Here is a 14,687-nt window from a genome sequence, read left to right as displayed (position 1 = left end):
GGTTTGACTTTGGATACAAATGCCCAATCTTTGAACGAAAATTGTTTCCAATGAGAAATTAATCATCCTCTTTGCCGTACTAGAAAAAAATTCAACCGATTTACTTTTATACGAAATCGAATCTAATAAGTCCTCATTTTTATTTTATTTTATTTCATTTAAGCTTTAAATTAAAGTGTTCCCCTCCGCCAATTAATTTTGGCGTTCACAATCCATAAAAAGTAACACAGGTTGTTTTATGTATGGCTGTCAGATTTAGGGAATATTCCATCTTTGAAATTTACACTAATTTCATTTTAGTCCTTCATAATAAGGGATTTTTAAAATGATGACTAATATATACTTGAGTTCTGTTTGGAATGTGAATGTGTTGAAATTTTAAAAGGAATCAATTTTCAAGAATTAATTTACCTAGAATTAATTTTTTGAAATTTAATTTTTAATAAATTATTTTTTAGACTATTTGGTTAATACAATGATATTTAAGATTTATATTTATGTTTTGAAAATCGAGAATATATTATCTTTTAATAAAGTACATAAAATTAGTTTTCCAAAAATTTTAAAATGACACTGAATTTAAGGGTTCATTTTGTAGGATTAATATTCATAAAAATTCAATAATTGCATTTAAAATTAAGCGATTATGCTCTCTTATTAAATGTTAAATAAAAATATAGTACATGGCATGTGTGTATATCCTGAAAAAATAGTGCTAAATTATTGTTGATAAATATGTATGATTAGAGCATATTAATCGACTTATTTGAACACAATTTAGCTTGTTGAGTTTTGCCAATTATCATATCTTCTTATTTTTATTTTTATTTTTTAAAATTTTCTGTGGTAAACGTTTGTGCCAATTATCTTTTTTTTTTTTGGGATAAACCTTTTGTGCCAATTATCTGTTACCCCTTGCGTTCACGCAACGTACTTGAAAAGCATGACAAACAATTGCGAGTAGGTGACCATCTACTCGGATTCAAATGCCAAATTTACATTTCACATGTACTTGCACGTTTATATTATATTTACATTGCAAATCATAATTGATTGTTAAACTTTTGACATAGTATTATCATTATTTATATAGTTAATATCATATAGATATGCGTGATTTATCTTTATTTAAAAAAAAATACTTTGTTGTTTGAAACAATTTAAAAATATCTTAAAAAGATCTTTACGGTTAATTAATTTCTGTTAAATTTAATTAAAAATTGATGGTCTAGTTTTATTTCAAAAAATACTATATAATTTGAAACAGTTTAAAAATACCTTTGCATTAGTCAATTTTTATTAAATTTAATTGAAAAGAGAAAAAATGGTAATTGAATATAGTTAAAAATATGAAAAAAGTTAGAAAATTTTTGAAAAAGTGCAATATCTTTTATATATATATATATATCTATATAATGTATTTGAATTAGTGTTTTAACATTAAATATAGTAATATGATCCAAAATATATATAAGTAATGTATTTTAATTAGTGTTTTAACAATAGGGGGTGTATTTAATCTTAACTTTTAATGACTTTTATAGATTTTAAAAGTATTGGTGTATTAAATATAAATTTTTAATTACTTTTAAAAATAAAAAGGTATTTAATCTTGACTTTTAAAGATTTTGATAAAATCTATAAAAATTATAGTATATTTAATTATGATTTTTTTAAATCTTTAAAAGTAAAAATGTATTCAATTTGTACTTAATGTTTATAGATTTGGACTTTTGATTACTTTTCTTGACTTTTTTGTGAGAGATATAAATAGAAGCTTTTCCAATTTTTCCACCAACTACCCCAAAGAAATTTACCGACTTCTAAAAAATACAGAAGACACTGAAAAGACGCTGTTGCACGTTGAAGGGAAGCTGCTTGGTATTCTTCTGTCTCAATCATCTCAAAAAACTTTCCAGTATGTTGTATATTTTTTGATCCGTGGTTTGGATTTTGTGATAGAGAAGTGTGCGGTTACTCTTGATTACCATTATTTTATATGACTTTTGACTATTGTACTGAAATTACTTTTTGATAAATAGAAATCTCTCACCAATAAAATATATATATATATATATATATATAAAAGGTGATTTTTTTGTGATGATGGTGATTTTTTTTACAGTAGAAACTGTTTTTCTTTTTTTTTTTCTGTTCATTTTTGTCTTATTAGAAGTATAATATAATGATTGTACTAGTGTAGGAGACGTAACAAGCAAATCTTGACTTTTTTTTCTTTTTTGTTTTTTTAGTAAATAAACCTTGATTTCTTTTTGGGTATATAATTGGTGGCTATGCATCGTTTTTTTGTAGCATAATTTTGTGTGCACTTTCTCTCATTTTTCCTATTTTTTAAGAGGTTATTGATGACGCATTTTCTTAAAAAGAAGAAAAACAGAAAAATTGATTTTAATCATTATAGACATGTTGTTCATGTATACAAATACACACACGAACACATAGATATAAGGAATATAGTAGTTTTTATTTTTTATTTTTATTTTTTAATGCTTGATGGGCAATGTAGTAGTTTATGTACAAATATTGTTGGTGGTTAACGAAAAGGAAATGGACTAATTTTTATGCCATTTTAATTTCTGTATCCATTTTAATTGGTATATTTGTGCTACGAATTAGACACCTTAATATCAAGGCTATTATTTCTGGGTTAACTGGTCACATCCAGGAGGGCATGCATTAGTATTTGGTAGATCACTATTCTGCATTCATGTGATTTCCTGCTTTTTTTTTTTTTTGGGGAAGTTTTTTTGTATATTGTTTTTAAAGTTTCACGGATTTATTAGTATTCTGCACACTATTCTTTTATTTTTTAAATTATGTATTGCATTTTATGTAAAATATAGTAATTTTTAATGGAGGATTCACAATAAGGAGATCATAAAGGAAAAAAAAAAGGTGTAGAAAAATATAAAGTATGGTCAATGGACAAGAGCAATGAGTTACTAAAACTCATGGTTAATGCTGCCAATCGTGGATGGCGTGATAAAAGTGGTTTATTAAGCAAGCAAACTGTAAAAAAAAGAATACTTCTCATTCTTAATGCAAAATTTGGGAGTGAATGGACTTATAAGGAGTACACAAGTCGGTTGAAATGGTTTAAACAACAGTATGCCAACTATTTTCAACTTATGTGGCATAGCTCTGGATTTGGATGGGATCCTATAACAAAAAAATTTACTGCTAGTGAAGAAGTGTGGGAGGACTATTTTAAGGTAAGCTTTCTTCTATTTAAAATATATATATATATACAAAAAAATAATGAATATTAATAATAGGAATTTTTTATATATTGTCTATTGCTTGTTTCTATAACATACTAATGCTAATTGTACTTTTATTTTTTGTTAGTCTCATCCTATCCATAAAAGTTATCGTACATACACTTTTGTTGATTATGAAGACTTGAGAATTACAATTGGAAATGGAGCAGCAACTGGGAGACATTTAATTGGATTAGGAGAGGAAACTGATGCAAGAATATTTGACTTAGAAGAAAATAGAGATGTGATTTAGACAACTTGACATATGATCTCACGACTGAAACATTCATACCAAGTGATATATAAGAAACTTCACTACAATCGTCAACTTTAGGTGATTTTACTTCATCATTACCTTTTCAGAACACGAGTTCAGAAGTTCCTCTAACAACGAGAAAAAGAAATAGAATGGACTTTGATGGAAAATCTAGTTCTTTTGAAACTAACAGGTCACAAGCAGCAGTCTTGGAGAAGATTAATCAAAGTATTAAAAAGTTGAATTGAAGTATTGATTCAATTGATACTAGAGATTATAGTTGTTGGGATATTATCAAGGAGATTCCAAACTTGGATAAGCAAGTATAAGGCATCAAAATTGTTAAACACTAGAGCAAACAAGATCGAGTTCTTCAAAATGACACTCCAAGAGCATTTTGATTGGACTAACTTTGAATTGCAAAATTGAGTGATTTTAAAATGTATTGTTTTAAGGATGTTATTTTTATTTTGAGTGTCTAACTTATTATGTTATTTTTTTATTAGTATAAAATAGTAATAGAATATGTTTGACTTTTATTTTTATTTTTTTTAATATATATTATTATTATGAATATGCATTTAAATTCTTTTTTAGATCTTTGATCATTGGATGATTATTTTTTTCATTATTTTTTGAGTTATTATTAAGCTTAACACATGTACTAAAATAATGAGCTTATTTTTTAATAATTTTTTTTGCTTTTTTTTTTTTTAATAATTTGATCAGGAAGCTTCATTTACAATGTCTTATTCCAATATAGACAAAGAAGAAATAGAAGAGGAAGAGATGGAAGAAGAAGAGTATGAAGAAGAACTGCGGGAAAAAGTTAAAAATTCTTTGATAGCTATTAGAGCAATTCTCCAAGTACTACATAAACTCATAGTTAACATGTATAGTAATCATGCTCAACGTCCATTATCCAGAAGATCAAAAACGTTAATTGGATATGACTACATACACAAAATATTGAATGAGGAACCGACAAACTTTCGGCAAGTTTATAGAATGTATCCTAATGTGTTTCTAAAGTTATGTAACATCATTAGAGAAAAAACATTACTATATGATACAAGATTTATTTGTGTTGAAGAGATGCTTGCAACATTTTTACTTATTGTCGACCAAAATTCTTGACATTGTTTGATTCGTAAAACATTTGAACGGTCACATTTTACCACTAGTCAAAGTTTTAACAAGATTTTGAGGGCGTTGAACACAAGCACAGTAGATTTGATGGCTAAACCTGGAGTAACAGTGCCAGAAAAAATTAGAGAAAGTACAAGATTTTACCCTTACTTTAAAGTAAATGATTTTTTTGTTAGTATTAATTATTATTATTGTTAGTGCTGTTTTTTTTTTAACTATTAAATTGTTGTAATTCTTATAACCTATTCTATATTATTTTTATAAGTATAGGATTGCATAGGAGCTATTGACGGCATTCATATTCCCGCAATGGTACGAGGACATGATATAAGCAGTTAATGTAATCGTTATGGAATAATTTCACAAAATGTTTTAGCAGCTTGCAACTTTGATTTAGAATTTATGTATGTGCTTAGTGGGTGGGAAGGATTTGCTCATGATTCAAAAGTATTAAATGATGCTCTATCAAGGAGGAATGGACTTAAAGTACCACAAGGTATTTATATATTTATTATTATTATTACTTTTTTTTTTCTAATTATACATGTTACGTATTGCTTACTAATTATACAAGTATTATATGGTTAGGTAAATTTTTTTGGTGGATTCTGGATTTCCAAATCGATGTCAATTTTTAGCTCCTTTTCGAGGTATTTGTTATCATCATCTTCAAGATTTTTTAGGTCAAGGTCGTGACCCTGAAACTCCAAATGAATTATTCAGTCATCTTCATGCTTCACTGAGAAATACAATTGAAAGAATATTTGGTATATTTAAATCACAGTTTACAATTTTCAAAACAGCTCCTCCATTTCCATTTGATACACGAGGAGAATTAGTTTTAGCTTGTGCAGGATTACATAACTTTATGCGCAAAAAGTGTCGTTTTGATGAGTTTCCAGAAGAACAAGATGATGAAGGTTCATCATCTTCAGCAATACCTTAATGAGGAGGATGATTCTGAATCAATTATTGAGACTCAAGAAGAACAAAGGGAGCATGCAAATCAATGAAGAGATGCTATAGTTGCTCATATGTGGAATGATGTTGAGCATTTTAATGATAATGAACAATAGATTCTTTTTTTTACACATAACAATGAGATTGTTGGTGTTTTAAAAAAATAAATATTAGATATTTTTATTATTTGTTAGTAGTAATGGATTGTTCGTTTCATTTTTGATAATTTTCTCATTTTCATTTTTAAGTAGATTATACTTTTTAATATATGATTATATTATGAATATTTTTAAAAGTCACTAAAAGTCTTTAAAAGTCATTATAATGAAAATCTATGAAAGTCTATCATACTTTTATAAACTCTATTTAAATCCATTAAAATCCAACAAATCCATAAAAATCTATCACTTAAAAAAAGTTATTAAAAGTCATTAAAAGTAGAAATTGAATACACCCCCCTAAGTATAGTAATATCATCCAAAATTTCCTTCCCACTTTTACCAAAATGTTAGAAAAAAGACAAAAGAAAAAAAAAGTTTAGAGATTTCGTGGAAGACCCACTCTTACAACTTTTATCACGTAGACCCACTCAAGATTCAAAAAATCAATATCGATGGAAATATTGAAAGTTTAAAATACAAAATTTTTTATGAAAATATTAGAAAATATCGTATATCGATAAAAAATTATAAAATATTATGTAAACTTGTTTTAAAAAATGGAAATTTTTATTGAAAACTTTAGAATTAGCTTATTTAATCTATCAATTATCAAATTAATTATAAAACTTGCTAAAATATTGAATGAATGTTATATTTTTTTCAGTGAATTGATTTATGATAAGCGTTAATGACCATGGATGAATTATTATTAACAAAAATATGTCAAAAATACATATATGATAAAATTATTTATTAACTAAAATATATAAAACAATTATTACAATTACCTTATAGTAAATAAATGTCATCTTAATACCACATAGAACTTCTGAGTGGTTAAAAATCATCGGTTTCTTCCTTATTTTGATTTTGAGATGTGAAATGTGAAAAGTAGTTATGAAAAAATGTATCTCCCTGATAATTTTGCATATAATTATTAATATGCCAACCATATGGATCTTGTATTATTGGTTGACTATGTGCATAACTACTACTCTTTGATGGTTGAGTTTTAGATAGTATGCATGAGTTGCTACTTGATGACATTTCATAAATATCCATTGAATAAAGGTTATGAAAATGACTTCCAACTCTCATAGATCTAAAATGCATAGTAATCAAAACATTTTCTTGTTGTGACATATCTATTATAGATTTCTCTTTACGTATATAGTCTTTTCCAACGGTATCAAATCCTTGACCTGTATCTCTACTCTTATGATCTTTATCTTGTATTGTATGTGTGTAATATTGTTCACCAGTAAATGGACTTAATCCAACTTCTTGACTTGGTGATTCTCTTTGACCACTACCTCTTCTAGCTTCTTCAAAAATATTAAAAAAAAAAAAAAACTTGTGAATTGTCAGGAGTTTTTTTTATTTTTCAAACAAATATTAATATTTTACATGTATATATTTCATCATCTATTTACCCATATTTGTAAAGTAGATATTCCCGACAATAAAATTTGTTATGTTAAAAAATATAATCTATAATTTTTGTACTTTTGCTTTATCGATATTTAATAAGTAGAATTTATTAATGTTATTCAATTCAATTCATTCTATTTTGCTTATATCACTAAATGTCTTAAAAGCAATTAAAGGATAAAAAAATTATCAATGAAGTTAATTTGATAAATTTTTTTACTAAATAGCAATAATATTTATGAATTTTTTTAAGAAATTAAAAAATTTCCTGAATATTTTTGAAATTTCAAAAATTTCCATGGAAATTAAATTTTTTAACAAAATCATTAAAAATTTGATGTGGATATCTTATAGAAATTTCTATGGAAATTTTGGCAAAATTTTAAAAATTTTAATGGATATTATGAAAGTTCTATTCATTTTTATTTTAAACCTAAATTTTATCAGATATTTTAAACCTTGGACCCACTCTTCTTTTTCTTCTACATTTTTTATTTTGGCAAATTCTCCTTCTACTTGATTTGTGGATGAAGCAACAAAAAAAAGAGGAAAAAAATAAAAATTAAAGCTTTTTTATTCTTCCCCTTTTTCTTTTCTTTTGTGATTTGTAGATCTAGTCGATTCAAGAAGAAAGAAAGATAAAAAAAAAAGCTTCATTGATTTGCAAATCTAAGGAGATCAAAAAGCAACAAAATAAAAATAAAAACAAAATAAAAATCATGTGGAATGGACTTTTATTTGTGGGATTTTTGTTTTTATATATATTTGTTGGATTTTTTTATTTTTTATTTTTTTTAAGTTTATTCTTCTTCAATCACTGGTGAATAAGAAGTAAACAAATTGTAAATGCTATTTGCTTTTCCATCTTGATATGGAAAACGATTTTTTTTTTCTTTTTCATCTACAAATCGACGCGCTATTTGCTTTTGTTTTTTTTTTTTTTTCTTGTTGCTATTTATACTATGTAGCGAGATTCTATGGTCAAGTCCAACCTGACCAAAAATGGTGTGGGCCGAAAACGTGAAAAAATGACTAGCCATTAGGTTTTAACTTTTTCAATGAACGATTAAGATATTTTCTTGTCACAGGCGAGAAAATTGCAACTTCAAAAAAATTTCTTTCAATCTTTTCGCTTTAAAATATCATTTCCTTTCCCGTTCGCACCAATGTTTCACCCAAACTTTACCATTTCAAAATTCCCAAATAAAATTTATCATCTCTCATCGTTTCAAAATTCCCAAATAAAATCTACCATCTCTACCATTCCAACCCCAGATATCCTTCTATTGCGTCCACCGTCCGGGTCTTCTCCTTGACAATCCAAAATCCATTTAGAGCTTGGATCAAAGGTTAGTATTTTTGAGCCATTGGCTTTTTTTTGCTTTTCTTTTTTTTTTTTTTAGAGTCTTTGGTGTTTTTTTTTTTTTTTTTTTTTTTTTTTTTTTTTTTTTTAAGTGTGAACAAAAAACCAAAAATAAAAATAAAAAATGACATCGATAACCTGCAAAACGCCACCGGCTTATGTACCAAACAAGTGGGCATTTTCCTTCAGATTAAAGCTGCTCTTTCTCAGTGATCCAGAGTAGTATCGACGTGGCCAAGAGTGAAGTCCCAGTAGTGACTGCATCGCTGTCCAGAGTAGAAAGGACGTCTATGGCCTGGATAATCGAGTCTCGTTTGGCTAGGTTCTTTTGAGTCTTAAGGCCCCAATCTTGATCGAATATGACGTTGATGAATTCCTACTTGGAGAGTTTTGATTAAGCTGTGAGGGACGAGCAGGCGATCATAGAGGAGTTAGAGTGGTGGGGTTTTAGAAAACAAAAATTGAAATGGTGCTGTTGTGGGTTGAATTGAATATTGGAAAGAGTGAGGTTTGAGGACGTATAGTTCTAGAATTTTTTTTTTTAATTCCTTTGTAATTTTTTTATATTTTTGTAAGTATCATTTAAAATTCAAAATAATAAAATTCAAACTTAACAAAAAAAATTGAGAACCAATTGAAAATTATAAAATTGAAAAGATAATTAAAAAAAAATTGGGGGACCAAAGCCAACGCTATTACATCCCACCAGCGTTGGCTTTGTCCCTCAATTTTTAAATTTTTTTTATTTTTCTTTTTTAATTCTTTTATAATTTTTTTTTATAGTTTTGCAAGTATCATTCAAAATCATAAAATTCAAACTTAAAAAAAAAATTTGAGGACCAATTGAAAATTACAAAGTTGAAAAGATAATAAAAAAAAAAATTGGGGGACCAAAACCAATGATATTACATCCCAGCAGCGTTGACTTTGGTCCTCCAATTTTTAAAATTTTATTATTATTATTATTTTTTTAATTACTTTGTAATTTTTTTTTTTATATTTTTACAAGTATCATTCAAAATTATAAAATTCAAACTTAACAAAAAAATTAAAGACCAATTGAAAAGATAATTAAAAAAAAAATTGGGGGACCAATGCCAATGCTATTACATCTCAGCAGCATTGGCTTTGGTCCCTCAATTTTTAATTTTTTTTAATTCTTTTAATTCTCTTATAATTTTTTATTTTATTTTTGCAGGTATCATTCAAAATAATAAAATTCAAACTTAACAAAAAAATTGAGGACCAATTGAAAATTAGAAAATTGAAAAGATAATAATAAAATGTTGGAGGATGAAAGCCAATGCTATTACATCCCAGCAGCATTGGCTTTGATCCCCTAATTTTATTTTATTTTTAATTTCTTTGTAATTTTTTTATATTTTTGCATATATCATTCAAAATAATAAAATTCAAACTTAACAAAAAAGATTGACGGCCAATTAAAAATTACAAAATTAAAAAAGTAATAAAAAAAATTGGGAGACCAAAACCAACGCTATTACGATGTAATAGCGTTGGATTTGTTCCTCCAATTTTTAAATTTTTTTTATTATTTTCAATTTTTTAATTCTTTGGTAATTTTTTTATATTTTACAAGTATCATTCAAAATAATAAAATTCAAATATAACAAAAAAAATTAAAAACCAATTGATAATTACAGGATTGAAAAGATAATAAAAAATAAATTGGGAAACCAAAACCAACGCTATTACATTCCAGTAGCATTGGCTTTTGTCCCATAATTTTTTTAAATTTTTTATTATTTTCCTTTTTTTTTTAATTCCTTTCCAATTTTTTTTATATTTTTGCAAATAACATTTAAAATAATAAAATTCAAACTTTACAACAAAAATTGAAAACCATTTGAAAATTACAAAATTAAAAACATAACAAAAAAGTGTTGGGGGAAAAATTAAAAGCATTGGCTTCGATCCCCAATTTTTTCATTTTGTTTTTAATTTTTTAATTCTTTTATAATATTTTTAGACTAAAGCCAATGCTATTACAAGTATCCCGAAAATTACAAAATTTAAAAGATAATAAAAAGAATTGGGAGACTAAAGCCAACACTATTACATCCCAGCAGTATTGGCTTTGGTCCCTCAATTTTTAAATTTTTTTTATTTTCTTTTTATAATTCTTTTGTAATTTTTTTATATTTTTTCAAGTATCATTTAAAATAATAAAATTTAAACTTAACTAAAAAAATTGAAAACCAATTGAAAATTACAAAATTGAAAAGATAATAAAAAGAATTGGAAAACCAAAGCCATCGCTATTATATCCCAGTAGCATTGGCTTTGGTCCCTCAATTTTAAATTTTTTTTTCTTTTGTTAATTCCTTTTGTAATTTTTTATTTTATATTTTTGCAAGTATCATTCAAAATAATAAAATTCAAACTTAACAAAAAAAATTAAAAACTAATTGATAATCACAAAATTGAAAAGACAATAAAAAAAATTGGGGGACCAAAGCCAACGCTATTACATCCTAGCAACATTAGCTTTGGTCCCCCAAGTTTTTAAATTTTTTTCTTTTTTTCTTATTTTTTTTAATTGCTTTGTAATTTTTTTATATTTTTTTAAGTGTCATTCAAAATAATAAAATTCAAACTTAACAAAAAAATTTGAGCACTAATTCAAAATTACAAAATTTTAAAAAAAAAATTGGTGGACCAAAGCCAATGCTTTTACATCTTAAAAGCCTTGGCTTTGGTCCTCCAATTTTTTGAATTTTTTATTGTTATTTTTTTTTAATTTCTTTGATGAAAATATGATAATGAAAAAAAAAAAGGGCTTGTGTTTAAAATTGGACCAAAAAAAGAGGGAAAAAAAACTTTTTCATGAAAATATGATAATGAACAAAAAAAAAAAAAATGAGGGTTTGTCTTCAAAATTGGACCCAGAAAAAGAGGAAATTTTTGTTGATGAAAATATGATAATGAACAACAAAAAGAGGATTTGTGTTTAAATTTGGACTAGAAAAGAAGAAAAAAAAGGAGAAAAAAAACAGAACTATCACAAAAGGGAGCAAACCTGACGCTATTTTTTTAACAAGCATTGGTTTTGTACAGGCTTTAGCGACGATATTGAAAAATAGCGTTGCTAAAAACCAAATATATAAATTTATATACTAGGTTTTTAGCGATGCTATTTTAAAATAGTATCGCTAAAGCTTGTACAAAGCCAACACTTATTGAGAAAATAGCGTCGGCTTTGCTCCCTTTTGTGACAATTTTTTTTCCTTACTTTTTTTTTTTTAATTTTTTTGTAGTCCAATTTTAAACACAAACCCTCTTTTTTTTTTTTTTCATTATCATATTTTCATCAAAAAAAAAAAATTTCCTGTTTTTTTTTGGGTCCAATTTTAAAGAGAATCCCTCTTTTTTTTTTTTTTTATTATCATATTTTCATCAAAAGTTTTTTCCTTTTTTTTTGGTCCAATTTTCATCAAAAGAATTAAAAAAAGAAATAAAAAAGAAAATAATAAAAAAATTTTAAAAATTGGGGGACCAAAGTCAAGGCTTTAGGATGTAAAAGCGTTGGCTTTGGTTCCCTATTTTTTTTTATCTTTTTAATTTTATAATTTTCAATTAATCCTCAATTTTTTTTTGTTAAGTTTGAATTTTATTATTTTGAATGATACTTGTAAAAATATAAAAAAATTACGAAAAAATTAAAAAAATAAAAAAGAAAATAATAAAAAAATTTAAAAAATTGGGGGTTCAAAGCTAATGCTGCTGGGATGTAATAGAGTTGGCTTTGGTCCTCCAAATTTTTTTTTATTATCTTTTCAATTTTGTAGTTTTCAGTTGGTCTTCAATTTTTTTTTGTTAAGTTTGAATTTTATTATTTTGAATAATATTTGCAAAAATATAAAAAAAAATTACAAAGGAATTAAAAAAAAAGAAAAAGAAAAAGAAAATAGTAAAAAATTGGAGGACTAAAGCCAATGCTGCTGGCATGTAATAGCGTTGGCTTTGGTCCCCTAATTTTTTTTATTATCTTTTCAATTTTGTAATTTTCAATTGGTTTTCAATTTTTTTTGTTAAGTTTGAATTTTATTATTTTGAATGATACTTGCAAAAATATAAAAAAATTATAAAGGAATTAAAAAAAAAAATTTAAAATTGAGGGACCAAAGCCAACGCTACTGGAATGTAATAGCGTTGGCTTTGGTCCCCCGAATTTTTTTTTATTATCTTTTCAATTTAGTAATTTTCAATTAGTTCTCAATTCTTTTTTATAAGTTTGAATTTTATTATTTTGAATGATACTTGCAAAAATATAAAAAAATTACAAAGGAATTAAGAAAAAAAAATTTTTAGAACTCTACATCTTCAAACCTCCTTCTTTCCAATATTCAATTCAATCCACAACACCACCATTTCAATTATTGTTCTCTGAAACCCCACATTCTAACTCCTCTATGATTGCCTACTCATCCCTCATAGCTCAATTGAAACTCTCCAAGTAGGACCTCCTCAGCCTCATGTCCGATCAAGATCAGGGCCTCAAGACTCAAAAGAATCCAACCAAATGAGAGTCAATTATCAAGGTCGTAGGCGCCCTTTCTGCTCTGGGCAGCGATACAGTCACCATCGGGACTGCGCTCTCAGCCACGTCAAGACTACTCTGGACCACTAAGAAAGAGCAGCCCTTAATCTGGAGGAAAATGCCCACTTGTTTGGTACCTAAGCCGGTGACGTTTTGCAGGTCATCGATGTCATTTTTTTTTTTTTTTTTAGGTTTTTTGTTCACACTTAAAAAACAAAAAAAACAAAAAAAACAAAAAAAAAAAACAATGGCTCACAAATGCTAACCTTTAAACCAAGTTCTAAATGGATTTTGGATTGTCGAGGAGAAGGCCTGCGCGGCCGGGCGGTGGAAGCAATGGAAAAATATCTGGGGCTGAAATGGTGGATTGTATTTGAGAATTTTGAAATGGTGAGAAATAGAAAATTTTATTTGGGAATTTTGAAACGGTAAGAGATGAAAGATTTTATTTGGGAATTTTAAAATGGTAAAGTCTGTGTGAAACAGTGGTGCTAATGGGAAAGAAAATGATATTTTGAAGCGGGAAGGTTGAAGGAAATTTTTTTAAAGTTGCAATCTTCTCATGTGTGTCAGGAAAATATCTGAGCCGTTTATTGGATAAGTTGAAATCTAATTGTTGGTGATTTTTTCACTTTTTTTGACCGTACCATTTTCGTCAGATCGGTCCTGACCATAAAAGGACTCATACTATGTATATATATATATATATATTTATTTTTATTTTTTATTTTTGATCTGTAAATCTCAAACCATGAGATCCCTATTGGAATTCCACAAAGTTGACAAAGGACTTGGCTTCTTCTCAAACAAGTAGCCCCATATTGGAAAAATCTTGCAATCCAAGTAACGCGCTAAAAACAATTCTTTGCTAAAATACACACCAATGAATTTATTAGTTTGGAATAGTAAAGTAGGGTTTTTTTCGAGGAGAAGAAGAAGAAGCTGACACTTAGGCTCATTTTGTCAGGACCCGTCCAGAATTCCCCGGAACCCTAGACAGCCCTGATCCCAAGGAAACCCTACCGGACCCTCCAAAGGAAAATCCGACAGAGCCTCCCCTAAGGGATTTACTGACCACAAATTACCTGCACTGAAAACACACTTCTAAAAACATCCCCTTATTCCTCCCACAAACTACAAACTGATTCCACAAATTCCAGCACTTCTCAAAGCAACAACAGTCCAGTGCATAAATAAAACAGAAGTATTCCAATAATATACAGAGCTTTAAGAAGTGCTAAACAACAGAAATACAACAAGGCTGAAAAGAAATAATACACTGAAATGAAAGAGTACAAAGAAACTTCTCGAAACACAACAGCAGCGGAAAACTTGGTTTGCTCCGGAAGAACGTCTACCACCACTTGCACCTAAGGGAACGGAATTTAAGAGTGTGAGATGCTAATCATCTCCGTGAGTAACCCGAACTACTGAACACCTTTTGATAATAATAATAAAATAATAACAATTAAGGAGTAGAACAAATACCAACAATTAATAATAAATAATAATAACCTTTGGAAAA

At 27.1% G+C, this 14,687-nt stretch overlaps 1 protein-coding gene across 1 annotated transcript; it reads left to right on the top strand.

Moving 5' to 3' along the window:
* Window positions 1-1,619: 1,619 nt before the first annotated feature.
* Window positions 1,620-4,188, top strand: LOC107412085 (uncharacterized protein At2g29880-like). Its single transcript, XM_048470630.2, has 2 exons — window positions 1,620-3,233; window positions 3,370-4,188. The coding sequence occupies exons 1-2, from the start codon at window positions 2,943-2,945 to the stop codon at window positions 3,532-3,534; spliced, it is 456 nt and encodes a 151-aa protein (XP_048326587.2). The 5' UTR covers window positions 1,620-2,942; the 3' UTR covers window positions 3,535-4,188.
* Window positions 4,189-14,687: the final 10,499 nt, after the last annotated feature.

This window comes from Ziziphus jujuba, chromosome 8 (genome assembly GCF_031755915.1).
Source record: "Ziziphus jujuba cultivar Dongzao chromosome 8, ASM3175591v1".
Lineage (NCBI taxonomy): Eukaryota > Viridiplantae > Streptophyta > Magnoliopsida > Rosales > Rhamnaceae > Ziziphus > Ziziphus jujuba.
The sequence above is the reverse complement of the archived record's forward strand: the minus strand, read 5'-3'. Positions and strand labels throughout refer to the sequence as shown.

Bases quoted from the DNA above. Each gene is read 5' to 3' on its own strand.
- LOC107412085 (XM_048470630.2), top strand. From the start codon at position 2,943: ATGGACAAGAGCAATGAGTTACTAAAACTCATGGTTAATGCTGCCAAT. The intron at 3,234-3,369 runs GTAAGCTTTCTT...ATTTTTTGTTAG, and splicing joins TGTGGGAGGACTATTTTAAG to TCTCATCCTATCCATAAAAG.